The sequence below is a fragment of the Patella vulgata genome, chromosome 1 (genome assembly GCF_932274485.2).
Source record: "Patella vulgata chromosome 1, xgPatVulg1.2, whole genome shotgun sequence".
Classification (NCBI taxonomy): Eukaryota; Metazoa; Mollusca; class Gastropoda; family Patellidae; genus Patella; species Patella vulgata.
Genome location: NC_065879.2, coordinates 44,287,803 through 44,313,444, shown reverse-complemented (window position 1 = coordinate 44,313,444; position 25,642 = coordinate 44,287,803). Strand labels below are relative to the sequence as shown.

At 36.9% G+C, this 25,642-nt stretch overlaps 2 protein-coding genes across 3 annotated transcripts; both read left to right on the top strand.

Moving 5' to 3' along the window:
* The first annotated feature begins 449 nt into the window (after positions 1-449).
* On the top strand, positions 450-2,059 carry LOC126819823 (dynein axonemal assembly factor 11). The gene has a single exon (XM_050548042.2). It carries the CDS (start codon positions 564-566, stop codon positions 1,935-1,937), a length of 1,374 nt encoding a protein of 457 aa, XP_050403999.1. The 5' UTR covers positions 450-563; the 3' UTR covers positions 1,938-2,059.
* Positions 2,060-10,793: 8,734 nt separating this feature from the next.
* On the top strand, positions 10,794-23,198 carry LOC126819763 (beta-1,3-galactosyltransferase 5). 2 transcript variants are annotated; one of them, XM_050547967.2, is made up of 4 exons: positions 10,794-10,848; positions 14,259-14,361; positions 18,574-18,672; positions 20,677-23,198. In XM_050547967.2, the coding sequence occupies exons 2-4, from the start codon at positions 14,278-14,280 to the stop codon at positions 21,967-21,969; spliced, it is 1,476 nt and encodes a 491-aa protein (XP_050403924.1). In that variant the 5' UTR covers positions 10,794-10,848; positions 14,259-14,277; the 3' UTR covers positions 21,970-23,198. The 2 variants fall into 2 exon arrangements, with proteins under 2 accessions (XP_050403924.1, XP_050403934.1); XM_050547977.2 differs by lacking the exon at positions 18,574-18,672.
* Positions 23,199-25,642: the final 2,444 nt, after the last annotated feature.

Genomic DNA, 25,642 nt, shown 5'->3' with positions numbered 1-25,642 from the left:
AAGGAACGGTGTCTAGTCGGTTGGTTGAAACACGAAAAGCCATAGGTCCCATGTACATGTTGCCATGCAACTAAAACAACCCTTGGCAGTTAGAATTGGACGAAGAGTATGTGGAAATGCTGATGTTTGGGCAAAATTTACATCATAGCACACTCTATGGTTAATTAAAGAAATATGCCCAAGTGGGTGTATGGTGATAGCCCATAGCAAGAGAATTGAGTCATTGCTAAAAAGTAACTTTGATACTTTTAATTATTGGCTTTAAATAAAATTGCTTGTGCAACATTCAGTAATGATATCAAATACTAACATCTATTTTTCCATACTTTCGTTTGGTCTTCTTTATGAAGAAAATAACGCCAGGATAATTGTTGTGGTCTGATCCCCATAGTAAGGACCTGTACGGGTTATTTCCCCTTGTGTGCTTCTTTAGAGGTGAAAAACCTCAAATAGCTATGTAAACAAATGTTGTTTCTAAGCAGGTTTCGAGCACGATTGAACCAGTTTTTAACCAGTAATTCTAGAAGTCGTGGCAATTGTGTTTTAATATCTGAAAAGTAATCATGGTTCGAATTTCTGAAGATCTAATTCGTAAGAGAGCAGAACATAATAACTGCGAAATATCAACTTTAGAGGAAATTTCGCTACATCAACAAGATATTGAGCGTATTGAATATTTGGACAAATGGTGTCGTGATTTGAAGATTCTATATTTACAGAGTAACCTTATACCCAAGATAGAAAATGTTACTCGTTTAAAGAAACTAGAATACATCAACTTAGCTCTAAATAATGTAGAGAGAATTGAAAACTTAGATGGTTGTGAAAGTTTGAATAAATTAGACTTGACTGTGAATTTCATTGGTGAATTGACAAGTTTGGAAAGTCTCAAAAATAATTATAATCTTCGTGAATTATTTTTAACAGGAAATCCATGCACAGAATATGAAGGATATAAAGATTATGTTTTAGGTACTTTACCGCAATTACAGTATTTAGACGGAAGGGAAATTGAAAAGTCAGAAAGAATTAAAGCCTGTCAGAATTATTCTCTAATTCGAACAAGAATTGTTCAGCAACAGTTGGAGCATAAAGTGAAACGAGAAAAACAAAAAAGGGAAGCGGCAGAGCGTGAAGAAAAACAGAACAAAAATGAAGAACCAAAAAGTGAGAAAAAAGCTGGATTTGACGGTCGTTGGTATACAGACATGAACAAAGCAGAAAAGGCCGAAAAAGACAAACAAGATGACGAACAAAATGAAGAGTTTTGGAATGAGAAAGTTGATTTTACTCCAGAATCGCGAATAGCAGTTCATAAACAAGTTCAGAAAAATAAGGAAAAGAACCAACCTCAAGAAGAAAAAGTAGAAAAGATTCCAAGACGGTTATTTTCAAGTGACGGCCGACCGTTAAATGTTAATGAAGCTAAGATAGACTTTAGTCTGACTGATGATGACAATAATAATATTGTTTTAGATTTAGCTATATTTAGACATATGGATACTTCATTATTAGATTGTGATGTTCAGCCAAATTATGTGAAAATTGTTGTTAAGGATAAGATATTTCAGCTGTGTTTACCAGAAGAAGTTAAAGCAGATTCTAGTTCTGCGAAACGTTCCCAAACAACCGGTCATCTAGTCATTTACATGCCAAAGGCTGGTGATGGCATCATTTCAACTTTACCAAAAACACCTGTTGATGATAGCTTTAAAAAAAAAGAAAAGAAGCCTCCGACAAAAACACAGGATACAAAAATTCGAAGAGAGGTTTTAGAAGTTGATGCCAGCGTACATAAGTGTGTGAAGATTGGTGATATTGTTAATGATAAAAAAGCCACAGTGCCTCCTTTGGGGAGTAGACAAATAACAAAATCAAGTGAACGCAAAAACAGTGAAAACTTTATTGATGACCCTGATGTTCCTCCGTTAATGTGAATAAATTTTTACTTTAATAATTTTATCATCAGATTCTGATATTCAATTTAACTTTGGGACTGTTTACGGTGCATTTTTAGATTTCTACAAACTACATGTATAATATGTTAAATCAATATATCTTTTTTTATTTGTTTGTTTAGTTTTGAATATTAATTGATTTCATTGAATGATTATTATTAAATATTTCATAGAATACAAAGATATATCCAATTCAATGAGTATTAATTTACATTTAATAAAAAATACTAAAAAATCAGTTCATATAGATAGAATTGAAAAACTATTTCAATTTAAATACTTGTTTACAAATATTCCAATGAATCGTTTCCACATTTATTTTTGAACTAAAATTTGATAATAATAATTGTATGGTTCCGGTATTAAAGGAAGGAAACTCTTTGATTTAGGTGAAAATGGAGTTTTGAATTGAAATTAATATGATGTGAAATGAAATGGGGTTTAACTTCTTACTGGGCTAATGATATGATGTAAAAGATTAAGCTGGAGTCAGCTCTGTCGAAACACATATTGTTTCCATAAGTGTTTTTATTATTACTTTTTCTGGAATTTAGTCAGTTTGTGCAGCCAAAACTGTACATGGTGCAAATATTTTACCAATGTAGATGTGGTTGGCCTCTGTGCGTCTATTTATTAAATATAAGTTGGGTCATTTTTGATGAACATGAAGTGTTTTACAGATGGGACAGAAAATAATCTCAGATTGCCTATATCTCGGATATTTCTCAACAGAACTTCTTCGGGGTTTTCATTTTTGGATTATTTGGACGAATCCGATAGGCCCTGACTGACGGTTTGTAGAAATTCGGAATTTTACTGTCTTAATATTAGCATCAAAGATTTCCGAAAGTTTTCTTCATCATTTTTTCGACATTCAAGATGGCATATCTCCGTCACTATTTGGGGTATCAAGTTGAAACTTGGTAGGAATAAGGAACACACTGATGCCTTCAAAACGGCCCCCAGAAACTTCCCGAAATTACCAAGGCCTTCCGATTTTTCCCGAACATGAATAGTTCTCACAATTTTAAAAATATACAAAAATGACATGGTGGTGTTAGCCCCAGATATTATCTTTCATTTTCAAAGACCTTGTTCAACCGCTTGGCTGCCATATTGGATTTTACAAAAAACATTCGAATTGATATTCAGCCGTAATTTTAATTCCGATTTTGCAAAAACTTTTTTTTGTATTGAACCTACTCCAAATGGCAACAATCCTTAATTAGGGAGCCGATTTTTTAATTTGATTTTGTTCACTTCCGGTTTCAACGTAGATACTGTTGGCCACCGTGTAACTAAATATTAAATTTAAATTGAGTCATTTTTGACAAACAGGAAGTGTTTTACGGATGGGACAAAAATAATCTCAGATTGCCCATATCTCGCTTATTTCTTAACGGATCGTCATTTGGTTTTCATTTTTATACACCCACATTGAAATGTGATCGTATATTGTCGTTGCCCCCGTCCGTCTGTCAGGCGGTCCGGCGTCCACAATTGCTTGTGGACGCTCTAGAGGCTAAAGTTAATATCCGATTGACTTTAAATTTATATACAGTGTTTAAGGCCATGAAACGAAGAAGCCTATTGATTTTCAGCGATTTCCGATAATTACTGCCAGAGTTATGGTCCTTGATCACTTCAAAAAATCTTCTGGACGCTCTAGAGGCTAAAGTTAATATCCGATTGACTTTAAATTTATACACAGTGTTTAAGGTCATGAAGCGAAGAATCATATTGATTTTTAACGATTTCCGGTAATTACTGTGTCATGTAAATTGGACGATATTATTTCAATAAACTTCGAGGCTGCAGTTCTATCTCTATATAACTTAGACGTCATCTGACATCCATTCAGCTCTGCTAAATTAATGAGGGAACCAGGTTTTTTAAAGGCGAGGTTTTCTTTTGCGATGTAATATGAGTTACGAATTAGAGTCAACATGGCGATGTCAGCTTGATCGAACATACTTAAAAACTTTTCGACAAGAACTGCTTTGGATAGTTCATCTTCTTTTTTTGTAGCATCTGTGTGATCATTTACGCAGCATGGTCTGTAATGGCCGATTTACGAAAATTCATGGAGCCGGTCACGAAGTTATTCTTCTTGTTATGTTTCTGACATGGCTGAAAAAACAAATTAGTAAACTATTATATAGTATTTATAATAAAAGATACATTTATGGATACGGGGGATTTGTACGCAATAACTTTACAATAATTGGTATATATCTCGTAGGCTCGTAGCAGTTCTATGTATCAACGTTACACAATTCGTAAATCTCTCGTAGCACTTTACACTTCCTGAAAATAGAAGTATTAGATTAAAATAAATATTAAACGAACCTGGCAAAACATTTTCTGCAAAGCATTGTCGTAACGCAACCAAGAAAAACTTGAAGATCATTTCGGATTAAATTTCCTGCTTATCTTGGGTGACGGCAAACGACTTGAAACAGAACTTGCGGATAGGGGTGTTTCATCGTCGTCACGTGTTCGCTTGGAAGAAGACTGGGTGGTAGATAAGAATCGAAGCATTTTGAAAGTTATAATGACTGCCTACTACTACTACCTGGTGCTTTAACTTCTGCTTCCACAGAAGTGATATCCGCAGACAAGACATAGGAGAGCCAAGGCTTCCTCCTGTTTTTAGAATATGATTTTGCAATCTTTCCGTTTGCGGCCGTAGGCCATGGCGTAGGTTTAGTGGGAAGTTATTCCCTTTATTTAATAAAAAGCGTATAGTTCGGTTTTTGATCTGTGGGGACAGCATATGTGCGGACATGATTATATGCGTCTCGTTTCTGGATTGGTAGATGTCATCTTTGTGTGTTTAGGTGCCAGACCCGTCTTATCGTGGCCGCCCCTTACTCCACTATCCCACTCTGCCGGTTTTGGTGTCTTTTAGCGGATTAAAGTTTAGATGCCGAGCCTGTCTGACCGTGACCCTCCCTTACTCCACTATCCTGCTAATTTGGTTTTTCTCCCCTGTGTAGTTTTCCGAGCTCGTCTAATGTGACCCTCTCTTACTCTACTATTCTACTTAATCCATCCGTGGTCATTAGATCGTGGATTAGTTCGAAGATTTGCAGCTTCAGATCTGGTCTTGGAAAGAGTAGGTTATATAGTGTTGAGCGGTATGTTGTTCTCCATCATCCTCACTAGTCCCCTTCTCTCCTTCTTAAATACCCCACAGTCTACTATGACATGGTTGGTGGTACATTTCCTCTCCGCACTAACAGACGATGACTTGGTGTTTAGTTTCGATATAAGTTTGCATATATCTCTTCTAGGGTGATTGATCGCTGTTTTCGTCTAGATCTTGTCATCCAGCCGGAATCTGTATGTGTCAAGTTCAACGAGCTTTAGTTCCCAGAATCGCTCGGAATGACGAACTTACTTGATGGGAGATCCATGATATAGCATCACGGATGGCCACAATCTCTGCAGTGTACACCGAACAGTTATTGGGCAGTTTCCTGCTTATTCCCTGTTCCCTGTTTGGAAGGTATATTCCAAACGAGCTGGTGTCCCTTTCAGGATTGTGTGAGCCATCCGTATAAACATGGTCCAAGTCATCAGACGGCCAGTTGTCTTCCAGGTGTTCTAGAGAGAAAGCACGTGCAGCAATAGGGTTATTTCTCTTGTTCGTTTTCTGTAGTAGATCTAGATTGACTGGGGGTATTATTGGGAGTGTCCAAGGGGCGATCGCTGGAGGGTCGCTTTCATTTATCGCGAGCTCCCCCAGTCGCAGCTCCTTGGCTGTTTTCTTGACACCCTCCTCCGAAGCTTTTCTTTCTAGGATCTCTCGCATATCTTGTCTTTTTTAGGCTGACAAAGGTTGGGGATCTTTCGCCCAGTTGCGAGATCTTAGCCCAATATCTTGTCGCTAGTTCTTTTCTTCTAATTAGGGATAGGGGCAACTCCCCGACTTCCTGTAGTAAAGCTTCTCTACTTGTCCCAAGCCCTACGGCAGTCGCAATACACAGAGCTTTGTAGTGGATGGTGTCAAGCTTACTTAAGAGTGTTGGCGCACAGTTCGTGAAGGCCAGAGAGCCGTAATCTATTACAGAACGTATTAGAGCACGATACACCATCATTAATGTAACTCTATTGGCTCCCCACGAATTTATGGAAGGGTATCGCTGCCAATATAAATGCTCTGCGACAATGTCGTTTCCATTGATTATATGTAAAAAGTACAATGTACAAAGTCATAATACCGATAATGATAAAGTCAAAAAACCTCTAAGGCAAGAGTTAAATGTAAAACATCAAATGTTAAGTGTTAAATGACAAATGTTTTGTGGAAAAATGCTTTATTGACGTGTCTACATTTTACATTTCTCTCATTACATTTTACATTTGAGCTCTGCCACATCCAATTTGTCCTTCACGCTTTCTACATAGCAACTTTCGCACAGCATCAACTTGCATATTTAAATGTAGGATATCACGTGACTTATTAACATATATGGAAACCCGGCACACTTTAAACCAGCACACTATAAGGATATTCACCGCACGACCACAGAAATCAAGCTGACACCCATAAGAAATTATCTAGACGAACGTGCGTAACAGGCCCGTAGCCAGCTTGCTAGCTTGGTGGGGTGGGGGGGGGGGGTCCTGGTGCGTAATCATGAATGTGCCAGGAAATAATTGATAGATTCAAACAGCCAAAGTAACATACTTTCCAGTAATTTATAACACAATAACTAGAATTTCATATTATACCCGTATTTTGATATTTGAAACACCTCCCACTCTTTCCGGTCTCTCTATAAACAGAGTTGAGTACTTTGATCCATTAAAAAACAATAATAAGCATTGTGCCCAACAAATAAATAATATATTTAAAGAGAGAAATGACTATACATTTTTTAGTATGGATATAGAGAATTTTTGATTAAGCCCTGTATCTTTATTTTAGTTTAGTCCCCCCCCCCTTCCTTCACTTCAACATTAATCTTATTTTGTAAAGTTAAGCAAATACGAATGTGCCAGAAAATTATTTGAAAAGAGCAATCAGTGATACGTAATATGGTATCTGGAATTTCGTATTTAGACCAGTATTTTACTTGAATACCCCTTTAATAGTGTGATATTTATTGGATTTAAATTATGAAAATACGATTGTACCAGAAAACTATTTACATATTTACAAACAGAAATGAATGTGCTTTTCACTAATATGTAACATGATACCTGAATTTCGTATTTGGACATTGCACAGCCCCCACCCCCACCCCCGGTAATCATCATAAAGTGCCATCCAAAGTGTCAAGGTGACTAAAGGCTGATTTCCTGTTATAGTGTCGTGAATATCCTTGTTCTGGCTTATAGTGTGCCAGGTTTCCGTCTATGTTAATAAGTCACGTGATATCCTACATTTGCATATGCAAGTTGATGCTGTACGAAACATGCTATGTAGAATGCGTGAAGGACAAAGGATGTGGCAGAGAGCAAATGTAAAATGTAATGAGAGAAATGTAAAATGTAGACACGTCAAAAAAAGCATTTTCCCACAAAACATTTGTCATTTAACACTTAACATTTGACGTTTTACATTTAACTCTTGCCTTAGAGGTATTTTGACTTTATCATTACCGGTATTAGGACTTTGTACATTGTACTTTTTACATATAATCAATAGAAAAGACATTGTAGCAGATCATTTAATATTGGCAGCGATACCCTTCCATACGAATTGCCCGTTATTTTTCTCATTAAGTTTAGGATTTTGGAGCATCTATCTACAGTCCAGTCGATGTGCTGTTTCCAGGTCAGCCTTCGGTCAAAGATTACGCCAAGGAACTTGGTTTGGTCTTTAAACTCGATGGTTTTCCCGTTCATACAAAGAGTCATTCTGCTAATCCTACTATCCCTGTTTACGAGCATGCCGACTGTTTTCTTTTCTGAGATTTTGAATCCCCAATTGTTTGCCTATTTCGTGAATTTGTTTAAGGCCCTTTACATGTTTTTTTTAGTTCACAGTAGCTTGTCCCTCTCCTCCAAATTGTACTGTCGTCGGCAAATTTTGCTAACTAAGTTTTGTAGTCGAGGTAGGACGATTTCTGTATATCGTTAATCATGATGTTGAAGAGAGTGGGACTGATGATGGACCCATTGGGGCGTGCCATTTTTTAATATTTGCTCGGCACTCAGGAATCTACCAACATTCACCTGTATCCTTCTATGGCTCAGAAAGCTTTTGATCCACCGAAACATTATGCCCGTGATTCCGGTGCGTCCCAACTTGAAGAGCAGCCCGTCTAACCAAACTAAATCGAAAGCCTTAGTTAAATCTACGAACACGGCACATAACAGGCTCCCCGAGAGGAGTGTCTGATACCTGACTTGCTGTAGTCGCACCAAGTGGCCCCTCCCTGAACCCGCTTCGATTTTCGTCGATCAGTCGGTTACTCTCCAGATAGAACTGTAATCAGATGTTAACCATTGTTTCCAAGGTTTTGCACAGTGTGGATGTCAAGTTTACTGGTCGATAGGACTCTGTCTTTGTCCTCTCTTTCCCCGGTTTCAGTAGAGGGATGGCGTTGGCTTTCCGCCATTCTTTAGGACCTCTTCTGTTAACCAGGATGTGTTGAAGAATTTTAGTAGTATCGTTTTGGCGTTTCTAGGCAGATGTTTGAGCATTGAGTACTTTACTTTGTCCTCACCAGCCGCACTATCCTTCTTTAGTGAAAGAGCCTTATTTAACTCTTCCTCAGAGAAGGGTAGATTGATTGGTTCAGCGTCTTCATTAGATTCAGTTACTAATGAAGGGTGCGGCGAGTAAAAGATTTCCTTCCTCTTCAAGAATTCTGGTGATTGGTTTTCATCCCTGCTTGCATCTGCAAATGTTTTAGCAAGTAGATCTGCCTTTTCATTGCCGTCGTCGATAACGTACTGATCTCCATCTTCAAGGTTTGCTATGTTGAATGATCTGCGTTTCCCGTTCATGGCGTTCAGTTTTTTCCAGACGACACCTGTTTGTGTGTTTTGGTTCAACGCATTACAGAATGTCATCCAATGCTCACTTTGTTCCTTCTGGATGGTGTCTCTTGCAGCGTATTTCAACTTCAGGTAATTTTGGTGGTTGACTTTATTGTAGTGGCGTTTTCGTAGGCGAAGTGCCTTCTTTCTTTCGTAAACTGCCTTCTGACATTCTGGCGACCACCAAGGTTTGGTATTCCTTGGTTTTCTGCCAGAAGTCTTTGGAATGGAGTCGTCTGCTGCACCTATAATTGCACTTGTGATGTTGGCGGAGTACACGTCGATGTTGGTGTCGATAATGTCTTCTTCCTTCCAATCAAGGCAGCCTGCACGTTAGTTTGCCCAATCAGCTTCGTTCATTTTCCAATTGGGTCTCCCGTTATAGACTTTCCTGATGGCTTCAGCTTGGGGGTGAATTCTATCATCAGATGATCACTGCCTAGTGTTTCATCTTCGTGTACTTGTCAATCGCAGCGGTTTGCAATACCAGGCGTGCAGAATGTGAGTTCCAGGTGTGGGGGTGGGGCATTTCCTCCAACAAATGTGGGACTCTCATCATTCAGTACACATAGGTCGTTCCCTTCTATTATTGAGCATAGACTAGTTCCCCTGCAGTCATTCCTCGGCGACCCCTACAGGGCCCCCTTTGAGTTGAAATCCCTGCAAAGCACAGATTCGCCCCGTGGAAGCTGATCGAGAAGTGACTGGAAGTCTACGGGGGGAATTTGAGTAAACTCGTGCGTGAGACTTACGCGTCACTTATAGTCGCTCGGAAGCAATGAAAACCCAAGGTTTCTTGTACATATTGGCGTGTACGTAAAAGAACCCTTGGGAGCTTGGAGTTGATAGTAGGCAGTAGCCCCGTACGCCTATGTCCGGGAAAATGTCCATCATATCACATTGTATAGCGTATGCCCGTCTTCAGTTACCCATTCGGAACAGAAGAATTGGAAGCTAAACCCAATTTCAATTATTTGTGTCAAGTGGATGTCACCCCTCTCTCAATCTCTGAAACGAAAGGAAATACTTGGGAGCTACTTGGATTTCATAGTCATTTGGAAATGACACATTGTATTTTTTTTAAAAATTGTCCATAACGTACTAAACAAGAACAAGTTGTGTCAAACTACTCACCTCCACCATTTCAATGACAAGGTGAAATCAAACTACCTTGGTCGTTTCAAATTGATAAAATAGTTAAAGGCTTTATAATCCTTAAATAAATAACTTATGCTTGTATTTATTATACTAATTTACTTAGTTCTAGTTGATGAATTTAGACATCCCATCATAAAAATAGTTTCTTATCTTTACTTGTCCTAATAAGAGGAGTAGAATCGTTGTGGGAGCTTTGTGGTGGGTCAGGTGATTGTTAGAAAACAATTATTAATGGAGTTAATTACTACACAGATGGACATATCAGTTAATTAATATAATCGCATTATAATTTTGGCTATAGCCAACGTTGGAGTTAATCTACACAACAATATAGGCGTAAGCTTACTGATTACCAAATGTGAAGCAACAAAACCCAAAAGGGGTTTAACTTAAGATCGACAGGTGTTTTCTCAATGACAATGAGAAATTACTTAATCCTAGTCTAATCTCACCAAATACAAGTTAAACGGAACGAAACATGTTTTGATAATGATAAAGTCCTACAAACCATATTTGCTGGAAAAATTAATCTCGAATTAATTTCGAATAGTTTCACCCAAGGCAGATTTTTACCATAGAAAGGCACATTCGTACTGAAGTACAATTATTCTAATATAGAAGGCGATAAGTTCGACGCCCACTCATTTCACTCACGTGTCATGTGTCATAAGTGACGAATTTGGATTTAAGTGAATATTTATTATCAGGATCAACATAGTGATTTCAGATTGAGGTAAGTCAACATGATATTTTAAACGGTATAAAGTATTTTGTATTGCATAGACATACTCTATTTCTGATGCAACAGAAAATCTGGTTCAAATTCAGTTTATATATGATTTGTATTTTATTTAAACTTAGATATGATTCTTGTTAGGCGCATACGTCGTACACAAATAGTAAGTAGTCTAAGGAAAGCCACATGTAGCAGTGTAGTATTTGCTAGTTAATGGTGTACATGTATATTATAAAAGTTAATCATATATGTCACTTTCAATGATTTCCTTTTCATAAAAACCAAGATACCTAGAAACTGAGGCAGTTTGTTTTGTGATGACGTTAGGTGCATATAAACTAAGGCAGTATGTTTTGTGAGAAACTGAGACAGTACGTTTTGTGAAAAAACTGAGACAGTATGCTTTTGAGAAACTGAGACAGTGTGTTTTGTAAGCAACTGCGACAGAATGTGATGACGTTAGATGTATAAAAACTGAGACAATATGTTTTGTGAACATCGCAAAAAAACAATAACATGCTTCACATCTTCATTGTCTATAATTTACCAAAAACTATAATTAAAATCCAAATGTCATTTCACAGTAGTTAATCAATAATAACGCAGACACCGATTGATTTCACCCCACGCCCTTTGCGAATATTGTACTTTTACAACTATACGGTGATATGGGCATACACCTTTAGAATGTACACTTATGATAAAGATTTGTTGTGAAGCCATTTGAACCAATAAAATGTTATAGGTAACTGCTACACTACCCACAATCATAAAACTTTGCTATGTTTTCGACGTGTTAACGTAGGGGCGGAGACAAGGTTTTTCGAAAGGGGCAGGAGTGCAAAACTGATGCATGCAACTATACACTTTACGCTTTTATATTATACAAGATATTGCAGATTCTGACCTTTTATATCATTTTATATAATTATATTGGCGACCCTGTAAAATAATTGTAGACTTTCGTGTTCAGCCAAAAGAGTATAGACAATTAAACATATTTGAAATTTGATATGTGCATTTTATTTTCATATGTTGTGTAAATAACTCAGTCATGCGAATTATTTTGGTAAATAAATGTGTTATATTTCATAATGGGCTACTGGATTATTCTGTGTAAACTTTTCTTAGTTGGCTCACCTGTTGATGAATTATATAATATTTTGATAGAAGAAAAGTAGTAACTCCACAGTGCGTAATATTTGTAGACAAATAGCTTTCGTTTTGAAAACAATTCTCTTAGTAGTCTCAGTGTTGATGTATTACATTATATTACGTCAGTTAACTATAAGGTCAGTTAATATAGCTATAAATATAATAAATAGCACACAAGAATTAAGAGTTGACATACAGCCCTCTTAGTCACGTCTATTTAGTTCGTGTTTATAACAGACATTGTGCAAGAGCTAAACTGCCTATATAACTTATTTAGTCCCGATATGACCTACGTTGTGTTGAGTGTACGTTACATCCCATTGCTCTCTCCCTATTTAAGGTAACATATATGTTTCATGTCTGTATACGTATAGTCTCTCCTCTGCTGATTAATCAATCAGCTAATCAGGTAAATAATCGTCGCTGGATATATAAATCAATACGTATAGCATTGGATCGAATGATTATATATATAAAGCAATTAGGCGTTCAACAAATCGATACTCATATAAACAATACAGCAAGTATATTATAATTTATATAAGAAACCATACCGTTACCTTATCGTACAATAATATGAACTTATTGTGTTTTGGCTCTCAGTAACAACTTGAATATACTCGTTGCTGTGATTGGTATCATAAAATTACATTTCATCGAAAAGGGAAGCCAAGAACTGCTGTGAAGTTCGGTATGTCGAGTCTTTTTTTAGACCTTTGGTTTATTTCGTAATTTACACGTACATTTATTATTTCAATTATTGTCTTGTTTTCTGTGTAATATATGTATAGTGTTTGATAAATTGTTTCGCTTATATTTAATGATAAAATATCTGAAAGTCTTTAGTTCTAATCCCCGTATATAAGTATAGATATACTGGCGTAGTGAATAAGGGGCTGGCTCGCTAGCGTGGTTTCCCCTTGTCAGTGGTTCAGGACTGTGGGGCTGGCAAGGAACAATATCTGGTCGTTCGGATGAGAGGAAAAACCAAGGTCCCGTGTACCCATTGGCGTGCACATAAAGCGAAGTTCGTAACGCTGCTAGGCGTACGCCCGTCTTCATCACCCGGTTTGGCGCAGAAAATTAGGACGTTAAACTTTTTTTTTTCGTTTCTATTCTGGAATGTATGAGCCATCGCTAACATGTGAATATGAATAATACAATTAACTTTTCCTGTGCTAGTTAATGAACTAAACTACTAAATGTATACGGCGTTATTATACGATAAAGCTTTAATTAACTACACAGTACAAGACACACAGACGTATTAAAGATGCATTATGTAAGAACTATATCTGCCTATTGCATGTCTTTTTTTTGGCTTCAAATGTTCTATAAACTATTATTTAGGCATTTATTAACATAACAAGTCTACAATCAGATTTATATGCCATCGGATGACAAAGATTGAAACGGATTAAAATTCGATCGCCATTTAATGATTTAATTAAAACTTGGAGAAGCTAGACTGGGCCTCGAATGTCCAGTACCGTTGCTACGATAATAAACAATATGCGCTACATCTTCCAACACCCATAACGTCGCTCATAATAAAGTAATTTGAATGAAATTTTTAATACATGTATATTCATTTTTCATTATCTATTTTTAAACTATTATAAAAGGGTGGCCAGCTCTTTATCTACATCTTACATTATGCATCTTTTAGGACATGGTGTCTATAATAAAACTATAAAAGTGGTTATTATTGATTTGTGCTGGAAGTATAAATGTAGAGAGTACGTCTCTGTCCATGTTCAAAACATTTCAATCTCAAATGGTATAGTTTAAAAATAATTCATGAAATGTCAAAATTGACATAATCAGATAATTGAAAATTGATGAACATGATAACAAACGTTCATGCTTATTGACATGTTTTAAAAATATTGAATTATGTGAAAGACGTAATGTGTTTATGCGTTATAACAAAATTGCTACATGAAGTAATTGAGGTTGGCAAGGAGGTTAAAAATCTCACTAGCAAATTTGTTTCTGCACATCACAAAAAAATAACTTATTATTGTTCCTTTCAAACATATAAATTTGAACTCTTTGCTGGGATGAAGTGGGTGAAATTGGATGTTAGGATTCGTGTCCATTAAAATCACCAGTGAGCAGGACCCCTAAATGCCCCCCCCCCCACACGTGTGTCTAATCGTATACGCTGTGTCCGCCACTGTATTCTCCGATACTATTCGCCGATAATGATCCAGAGCCCGTGAGAAAATAATTATTTTGGTTTTTTACAGGACACCTACCTTCAATTACATGACGAACGTGCGAGTGTACATGGAATCTGTCCAGCAAATGTGTTCAGAATTAAAGAACACTGCCATTGGCCGTGGTTTTAAGGTAAGAAATCGAATAATGCATTTTAAAGCTCTATTCACCAACCTCTCAGATGATAACATGTTTTATTACACATAATTACATATGCATACCAGGCAGTGAGGCGGGTGGGGTGCTAACTTTTGGGCAATCTGACCTTTCGTGCAGCATTATTTCATCTAGTTGGTATGAAGGCCCATTCGTGCCAAACAAAAAATAAATATTAATCCGTTTGAACGAATAAGTATCTCGTTTGAACGAATGAATTATCTCGTTTGAACGAATTAGTATCTCGTTTGAACGAATTAATTATCTCATTTGAACGAATTAATTATCTCGTTTGAACGAATTAATTATCTCGTTTGAACGAATTAATAATTCGTTTGAACGAGTTAGTATCTCGTTTGAACGAGTTAGTATATTTCGATTGTACAGAAGCATGGAAGGGACATGCAGAAATTGTGTTTCAAGTAAAGATAATATTATTTAATACGCGTAGGTTCTTTACTATTTTTTGCGTTACCGCCAGTAGAAGGAATTATACTTGTGAAAAGGGGAATTAGTATAGAATACCGTGGAAATTATCTAATTTGTTTAATATTAGCCTGGGTTAGCCACAACATTGTAGTGAAGTCATTGTTTATGCTTAAAAAGGCATTACGACGGGTGGGACGATTTACCCAATACTATCCAATACCACCCAATACCACCTTAATATCACCACATACTACTCAGTACTACAACATAATGGTGCAAAATAGACATATCATTTGAATTTTTTAAAAAATATAGAGTTACATCGCTTGAAGTGTACTTTAAATGCGATATCGATATCTGGCTGTTAAATTTGCCTCCCTATACCACCCCAAACAAGCCTATAATAACCCAGTATTACCAAATACTCCTCAAATAGTACCCAGTATGATCAAATAACAACCTAATATTGTCAAATAACAGCACATTAGCATACTTACTGCGACGAATATTCGAGATTTTGCAGAAAATTGAAATGTTTAGCCAGTTATCCCCCTTTACAACCGGCTTTGCAGTTGGTTTCCAAAACGACAAACTTAAAATACAAAAAAACAAGTATGACGATATAATATATTTTATTCCCAAACTGACCCATCTGTCTCTTACCACTTGATAAGGTCGTCTGTCAAACAAGGTGGGTTTTCTCGGGTCCCCCGGTTTCATCTCACTGTTAAACACCCCTTCGCTCAAGCGAGTTAATGAAATAATATTGAACTATATGTTAGTCCCGAAATTACCTAGTTAGTGTCGATTGTTTGTATTTATCTAAAATTAATGCTTTAACAAAACAATTGCATAATGTTTATATTCATTTTTCATGTCAACTATTAAAGATGGGTTCCCGCGTACAAACTGGGTGATTTAATGGTATATATGGACTAAAAACATATTCAAACTAATTAATTTGTCATAACTTTGCTTCAAATCCTTCTCAAACATTGTAATTGCGAAGGAATGTCCTGCTATAAAAATTCGATCAAACCAGGTCATGTTTACGTCACGTGACCCACCTCTCTTGGAAGTCAGAGGAGAATTCATTGCATACATAAGACGATGTTGTCTTTAATCGCTTACTATTTATTACAAATATCGAATCCTAATTAAATTCTCGGATTATCCACTACCCGCGTCTTTTCCCGTCATTTTTATCGCAGAAAGTATTGTACGTCTAACTCTTCATAAAGTTTATGAACTTGTACATCAAGCGCTCAATGTTCGCGTGTGACCTTTGACATCACGCGTGCAGAAATTCCTAATCGTCGGGCTGTTCGTTAGGGGAACACTTACATTTTGGTCTTGTATACGCTTCATGAGTGTTTTTCGGGGAATCCAGTATTTTTCTAGTAAGATTGGATATCTCTACTTTCCATATATACCAAAATTACCATACTTTTATTGGAAATAACCACCCGATAAATACTTTTCTGGGAACCCATCTTTAAGTTATTGCGTATTTACTTACTGCACGATGTTTTATTTTAAAATTAACGAAATTGCACATGTTTCTTTCCAGTGTGTAATACTCGACGCGACACTTCTCATTTAATCAAAACTATCATTTGCGGACTGTTACAGCTCTGTCGGTTTCTTTGATAATATAAATAAACCAGAACTCGATTACCCAATCAACAATCTTAACCCCATTGATTAATTGTAAAGTCAGGTGGAATGTATATACGAGTAGAGCATTACACATTTGTAATAAACATGTGCATTGTAATAAACATGTACAATTTCGTTAATTTTAAACTTAAACACCGTCCATTAAGTATATATGCAATAATTTAATCGTTGACATGAAATAATAAATATAAACATATGCATATGTGGTAGGAAACTGATGACCGTGTCTATTCATTTAGGTGGTAATGACATCGCCGCGACATCGTCACCTAGGATATATACCGTAGAATACTTAGAATTTGTTCAATATAGTGACGATATTCGAAGAATCGGTGAAATTTTGACAAGATGTTTTTTTTAAAGGCAACTGGTTTGAAACCAGAATCATTTAAAAGACAGAGAAGACGCGTTAATAAGTCATTAAAAGACAGATATAAAGATAAATTCGTATGCTTTCTTGACATATACCCAAATGATTTTTACAGGTTCGCGTGCACTTGTAGACAGCGTTTTATCATACTAAAATCACCAGGATGAAGAAATAATTTATAGTATAAGACTTTTGATTAGGCCACGGGACTTGTCTACGATATCACCTTAGGTGGAAGTGGACGTAAAACTCTAGGAAAGAAACATTTTTAAATCAACCTCTAAAATACTCTTTTATTTGGATGCTTGGCTGTTTATTTTACAAAATGATTTTATTTTAATGCATTTTTAAATCTTTGTTAACTTCTTTTAAAACTCCCTTTTGTCTTGGAAACAAACTGCAAAGCCCAGCAAGATGATTAATCTGAGTAGCAATCTAAAATCTATTTGTGGGTTGTAAAGGGTGATAACTGCGTAAATATTTTAATTTTCTGTAAATTATCGAATATATGTTGCAATTATTATACTGATGTGCTGCTAATTGACGATATTAGGTTTGTATTTTATAATGTTGGGTAGTATTAAGTAGTATTTGATAAGTATTTGGTAGTATTGGGTTATTATTTGCTTGATTTGGGTGATATAGGGAGGCAAATGGAACAGCCAGAAATCGGTAATCACATTTGAAGTACATTTCCCACGATATATCGCACTATTTTTGAAAAAAAATCAAGTAATATTCTAGTTTGGCACCATTATGTTGTAGTATTGGGCAGTATGTGGTGATATTGGAGTGGTATTCGGGTGGTATTGTTTAGTATTGGGTAAATTGTCCCGCCGCGCATTACGACAGATATGTATGAACTATTAAGGACGTGGATTTGAAATGCACCCAATTAAGAAATAAAATGGTAGGTGAACAGAACTACGGGTATACGATTGCTTGTCAGCGATGTTTACATATTAAGGATTAATATTATTGTTGCCAGATGAACTTATTTCCAGTGTTGATTGCCTTGGAAGAGGATTTGGATGAGTTTCTAAGATAGAGGGTTGGGGTGGGAGTGTTAAAAGAAATAACTAATTTGCGCATGCAGCATGCAAAACGAAGCAGGGGTAGTAGTGCCGCAAAATTTATCGCATTGCACGTCGCATCCCTCCCACTAGGGAACCTGGCCGACTTCCTCGATAGGACAGAGGACTTGAAGCCGAGGGTTGCAGAGGGGAACGCTGGCTCAAGCGAGGAACGGCTGTTTGACCACCCTACGCTTGATTACCGGTGAAAGCCGACACAGAGGCTTTTCCCTCTTGGTTCACTTTGACCCATCGTTCCCCTCTGCGGCTCTCGGTTTCACGTCCCCTGTTCTCTCTAGCAAGTTGACCAACAGCAGAGTCGCGTTGCCACACAGGACCCTAGTGGGAGGGATGAGACGTGCAACGTGGGCAATGTTCGGCACAATTACTACGCTATAGTCTCGTTTTGCATACTGCTACTGTCATCCACAGATTTTCGTGTCATCGGAGGACTACAGAGTTTTCTAACAAGACTCGCGCCATTAAAGTAGACGTCGCAAATTAGTTGTTTCTTCTACCCCCTCTATCTCAGAAACTCACCCAAATCCTCTTCGATCCGTTACGACAAAAGAGTGTAACGATTGGAAGTTACGGATGACGTTACACAATGACTTTCGTCTGTTTTCCCAAATACAGAAAGAGTTGTCGCCACATCCCGTATTTTCAGTGTGGATGCGTGATCCTTCATTAAAAGTTACCTGCAGAATATTTGTGAGAGCGTGTACCTCAATCCGGGTAAGTGATGATGCCATTTTTGTTACAGAATTAAGTGAAAAGTGTGGTAGATTCTTCTGCTCTAGACTGGATCACTTAGTCTTAGAATGCGATTTATTCAATGAAACGAGAATTAGTTTCATAATAAAGTTTGGTGCAGATCCTAGTAACCTTTTCAGGGACCTGTTAAGTCTAAAAGTAGATCAATCACGTGATATCACTATCAGTAGTACAACTATTTATGACTATCAGAGAGCTGCCATAATGTTTGTATATTTTGCTTTACGTCACTGTGATCTTTAAGTCCTTACTTCAAATTAGTTTGTATATTGTATATGTATATTTCTGTATTTATTCTCTGCATTGTGTGTATCTTATATCGTATATGCTGTATTGTTTGTACTCTTCATAACTGGAGGAAATAAAGAATATAATAATAATAATAATAATAATAATCCTTTATTGCAAATTACAATTAATATGTAAACCCCGTATACCTGTAGTTCTGTTCACTGAGCTAGCGAAAATTCAGCTAAGGCATAATTATTTCTTAATTGGGTGCGTTTCGAATCTACGTCTTTGCATTATTAAAGATACGTTATGTAAGATTTAGATAAAGAGCTGCTCGTTCTTGCAAAAATAGTTCAAAAAAAGATAATGCAAAATGAATATATTGAAATTTTCATTAAATTACTTTATTCTGGGCGACGATATCATTTTTAAATTAAAACATTAAATAGCCGAACCGTTTTAATCTACTTAAATATGTTAATAAATGTCTAATTAATAGTTTATATAACATTTAAGGCCTAAAGAAAGACCTGCAATAGGCAGATTTAGCTCTTGCATAATGCCTGTTTAAGCATACATGTCATAAAACAATGACTTCACTACGATGTTGTGGCTAATTCAGGCTAACATTAAACATATTCGGCTTTTAAATCGTGGATAACTTCCAACATATTCTATACTAATTCTCCATCTCATAAATGTTTAAACGAGATACTAACTGGTTTAAACGAAATATTTAATTCGTAAACGAGATAATTAATTCGTTCAAACGAGATAATTAATTCGTTCAAACGAGATACTAACTCGTTTAAACGAGATATTAACTGGTTTAAACGAGATAATTAATTCGTTCAAACGAGATACTAATTCGTTCAAACGAGATACTAATTCGTTCAAACAAGATAATTAATTCGTTCAAGCGAGATACCAATTCGTTCAAACGGGATACTAACTGGTTTAAACGAGATAATTAATTCGTTCAAACGAGATACTAATTCGTTCAAACGAGATAATTAATTCGTTCAAACGAGATGGAATTCGTTCAAACGAGATACTAACTCGTTCAAGCGGATTAATATTTTTTTTTTGTTTGGCACTAATGGGCCTTCGTAAGTTGGCAAAATAAAGTGCTCCAAATCTGATAAAACACTAATTTTACTTTTCTTTTCATTAAATATACCACGAATCTGTACTGAATTGACTATGGTCGGGCATCGATTTTTATTTGTGAACGCAGCTGCAACATTGTGGTTAGATGGTTGGAATTCAGGTCGACATAGAGTGGGATTTCGGTTGCAAACCGATTGGAAACTTTAAAGTTGCTTAATTCACGGGCTAGGATAGCAGAAAAACGCATTTGTGGCGGTTAAATATTTAAAATTTTCTTGGGGAGTGCGAGGCCCCTTGCTATTCCAGTAACTTCAATGTGGTCCAATATAGCCTACCTTAGGTGACTTACCTGAATCCAAAATCCCAAATAACAACACATTAAGCTCCGCTCTTTCGCCTCTTTTTGGGCATTGCAAGTCATGCCCCCGCCCGCCCCGCCCGCCCTAACATTCATCGAGCCCGTACGCCCATGATAATTCAAATAGCAACTGGCATATATGACACATAAATGTCAATGCAAAAGTTACAAATGATTTATAACATCCTTATTAAAATTTGTCGGTCTCTTTGGTTATTAAGCTTGTTATTATATGAAGTTTAATTTAATTTGTTTTTCGTTTACAGATATCTGCACCAAGTACGTATAAATTAAAGAGACTGATATATGGATGTTTTGTAAGTGTTTTGTTTGTGTATATATTTTGTGTGATCGGATATATCATCCCAACGGTATCTCCATCGGTCACACCAATAACGGCTTTAGATTTTAGATGCGGTAACGACGTACCAGTTACCCATGACGCAACTAAGAACCAATTGTTAACATTTTACGGTCATAAAGAACTCTTAAATAATCCCGATGTCTTTAGACCGAGCGAGCGACTCTTGACTCCGCTGGATTTTAATTTTTCTCTCAATAGTCCTGACGCATGTCATTTGGGCAGCAAACCCACAGTTGTGATTATGGTGTTAACGCAACATGAACATTTGCTGGAAAGAACAGCTATAAGAGAAACATGGGGTAGCGTTGCCAAAAACAAGCCCTGGCCAGGCAGAAGGCTTCACGGCGAGGTCCGAATGATATTTTTATTAGGGAAATCCACGAATTCAACGCTGAATTCGCGAGTGCGGGATGAGGCAAAGGTCACCAAAGATATTGTACAAGCTGATTTCCAAGAATCGTACTACAACCTCACGCTTAAGGTACTGATGGGTTTCAAATGGGTGAAAACATTTTGCCCTGAAACACAGTTTGTTATGAAAATAGATGAAGATACTTTTATAGATGTTCCACGTATATTGAATTTGTTGGTTTCTCTCGAATGGTCTAATACCATTTATGGACCTTTCGCTTTTGCGGAAAGAGTCGTGCGCGGGAATAAAGGAAGTAAAGCATCCAAGACTGCTGTACGTATGAGTGCCTATCCTTTAGACTGGTATCCACCCCATGTAAAAGGCAACATGTATATAATGCCAAGTGACCTAGCAATAAAAATATTAAATGTGTCACAATATTTTCCCTATATGAACATAGAGGACTCACATATTACGGGAGTTTTGGCCAAGGTTTTCGACGCCCGTCACGTAGATATCCCGGAAGAATTTTACGATAAACACCCCACGAAGGACCTAAATTTGTGTGATTTTGTGCTGGAAAGAAAAATTATGACCCAGGGTACATATCCAGCTCTAGCTTACAGTTTTTGGCACCGTATTCAAAATACCCAGTTATGTGGCATAATATCAGTCGAAAACATTTTAAAAGACTTTAGCCGTCAAAAAGAAATAGTTCAGAACATGTTTTTGAAAAGACAATTTAGAAATAAAGAAACATTCACCGTGAAAGACGTATTGACAGAAGTGCAAAAGAATTCAAACCAAACGATAGAAGGGGTATCAGCATGGAGAAGTGTTTAAAGCAACGTTGTTTATTAATTACATTCATTGGTGACAATGATAATTATTTATTTTAAGCCTTAAACACAATCGTGTTAAATGGAAGAAATGATCTATAATGGTTATTTTTTTATCATTTATTTGTTAAATGTAAAGCATGAAATTAGTGCGAACGGTTTTTAATATCTGATTGTTCAGGTATTTGTGATGTATAATTTTTTCATCGATTTACAAGTTAGTTCTGTCTTAATGTCTTTTACAATGTGTTCTGTATAGCTATATCATTTCAGGACTAACATATATTCTTTCGCAAGACAATGTTTTAGATTCTTCTTATGTTACTCGAATTCATAATGTCATTTTAGCTTTAGTTCTATAACAGCCCATATCTATAGAATAAGACGCAGGCCCGCTAACCTGGAGGTCTTGAGTTCACTTGCGGTGTTGGCCGCTGTCCGGGCAAAATGCCCCACATAGCACACAGTATATTTCGGTATAATGCTATGCATGTCATACTATCAATATGGGACATAAATGAAATGAAATGAAATGAAATGGGGTTTAACGTCCTACTGTTCTGCTCCTAACCTGGGCTAATGAAGACGGGCATACGCCATACAGTGTGCTATGAGGGAAATTTTGCCCGGACAGCGGCACTATCACCTACTCTTATATCGAATTCCAACTGCCAAGGGATCTTTTACGTGCATTCCAATGTATACACGGGACCTCGGTTTTTCGTCTCATCCGAAGGACTAGACAGCTGTCCTTGTCAGGCCCTCCGTCCTGCATCACTGACAAGGGGGACCCACGCCGGAAAATCTGGATGAACTTTCTCGGCCAATGCAGGGATCGAACACCCGACCTCCAGGCTAGCGAGCCAGCGCCTTACCCACTTAGCCACGCGGTCCCCTTCAATATGGGACAGTATTTGGCAGGATCCAAATAGATTTACCTTACTTTAACGCCCTGTTTTCATTAGCCCAGTCGGAGCAGAACAATAAGACGTTAAACTCCATTTCATTTCATTTCACATTAAGGTATTTATGTGTTATTTGTCATTTTATGTCAGCCAGTTTGTTTGTTGTGTTTTCGTTCATTCCAGTTCAACATTCTATATAAAAGTCGTATTCCACCATATTATTCTCAAATTGTTTCCTGATATCTCTTTCATATGTGTTTATATGTATAAATATTTTGTATACTCTATTTTATAGATTGTTTTCCTAAATGATCGTAATAAAAGATTCCGCCCAGTTAAAAAGTTTTATAAATCTTCGCCTTATATGCTATAATACAGGGTGACACAAAAAAAAACGTTCATCAATAAAAATCGAATAACTTCCAAAATTTTATTTAGATTAACACAAAAATTCAGCTACATTAGGTTAAGTCTATGTAGCAGACATCTCCAAAGTTTCAAGTCTGTACCACAAACACTCTTTGTTTAACTGGCGCTCAAAAAATGTGCTCTAAATGAGCTGCAAGCACATTTGGATCCGGCGGGCAAAGTTCTCGATGACCCTCCCACATTCTTCCCTTGGGATCGCTTTTATTGCCGCTGTGATTGCTGCCTTCAGATCAGGGATAGTCTGAGGGTTGTTGCCATACACCCTGTCCTTAAGGTATCCTCACAGATAAAAATCTGGGGCGTTCAAGTCCGGTGAATGTGGCGACCACTCCGGGTCACACCTGCGGCTGATCAGTCGGTCAGCGAAACGCTACTGTAGCCATGCCAATGATTCGTTTGAGGTGTGGGGAGTGGCACCATCCTGCTGGAACCACTGGAGGTCCCTGACGACCCCTCTTCGTTATTCAAGTTTAGGTGATGAACGCTTTTTTTGTGTCACCCGGTATATATAAGAAATCATCAAACGTCACGGACTTTTGAACTCTCTCAGACGGTGCCCATGAATCACTGCAATTTAGATTGGAGCCACGGTGGCTAAGTTAGTAAGACGCTGGCTCGCTAGCGTGGGGGTCCGGGTTCAATCCTGGTGTTGGCCGATAAAGTTCATCGGGATATTCAGGCGTGGTTTCCACTTGTCATTGGTTCAGGAAAGTGGGTCTGGCAAAAACAGCTATCTAGTCGTTTGGATGGGACGAAAAACTGAGGTCCCCTGAGATCCCTTGGCAGTTGGAATTCGATATAAGAGTAGGCCATGCAAAATTACCCTCATAGTACACCATATGACGTATGCCTGTCTTCATTATCCCAGTCGGAGCAGAACGTTAAACCCCATTTCATTTCATTTTATTTCATTTGCAATTTAGGTTGATGGTTTCAACGATAGTTGGTATACAACGATGAGCACATGAGCGAGTAGACTGTGGGGAAAGTTACGACAACTCATTTCCAGGCGCCATTTTGGGTCCAAATTATGACGCCATAAAAGCTATGACGTCATGGCTTCATACAGGTTTACATACCAACATTTGTCTTTTTCTTGCAGTATTAGGCGTTGAGGGAAAACGTTTTACCCTAAAAAAAATGCAAAAGAAACCAATGCAGTTTGGTTCAGTGATAAATATATCAAACAAAATCATACCCAAAATCGGGGAATTTTCTGAGAGCGATATCTCGTAATCAGTGTGTTTTACTATTTACTCGTTGGATTATAAATGATTTCTTTTTAAATTCCTCAAACACAGAGTGGTTATGCAAGCGAAATGTGCCGAAAAATCGAATTTGACAAACACCAATTAAAAAAAAAAGAAGTATTTTTTATATGGTGCCGGGCGTTTCTTTCATAATGGCCGCCAAATTTGGTAATATTATTATTATTATTATTATTACAGCATATTTATAGCTCGCGCCCTTTCATAAAACATGTTCAGGGGCACTTTACAAAGTGACAATGTAATCATAAATAAACAACAAGATTATGGACATGTTAACAATTGTATACAGAGTCAGTTAAAAGTCCCATTAAATAAATGTGATTTAAGTTGTTTTTTAAAAGAATATAGAGATGTACAACATCTTAAGCTAAATGGTAGATTATCCCATAAAACATGTGCTTGATAACTAAAAGAGACCAGTTGAACAGTTTTGGGCTTTAAAAGTAGTTTATCTGATGTACGTAATGTTCGACCATTACATCGTGGTTATGTACGCGAAATGTGCGGAAATCGAATTTGACAAACATCAATTAAAGAAATGTATTTTCCATGAGGTGCCGGGCATTTCTTTTAAAATGGCTGCCGAATTTGGTAATATAAGGCAATTTAACAAAAAACCCATAAATTTGGTAGACTAAAGGGCATCTCTTAAGATACGTAAGATATGACTTTTGCTATGTCCTTTATATGGTTTTCGATGTCTCTGATTTTGAAGATAAATTTTGAAAATATAAAATAGCAGCAACACAAATTGGCGGATATTAAATTAATCGTCATTTTTCCTGTTGGATATTAGATAGTGTCTCTAAAGCATGATGTACACTGTAGTTCGATCTACCCTGTAGTTCAGATACAGTCTCCAAACCGTGTTTACACTGACTGTAGTTTGGGTGTAGTTCGTCAAATGAAGATGAATTTTACGATAAATCCATCCTGAAATAACAAAAAAATGAATATATTGTAAACGCACATTAAATATTTGGATGCGATAGACTTCGTGATAAAAAAATTCAAGGTACATTATATCATTGGCAATAAAAAGATCCAATTTTAGTTTTTAGTTACACACTGT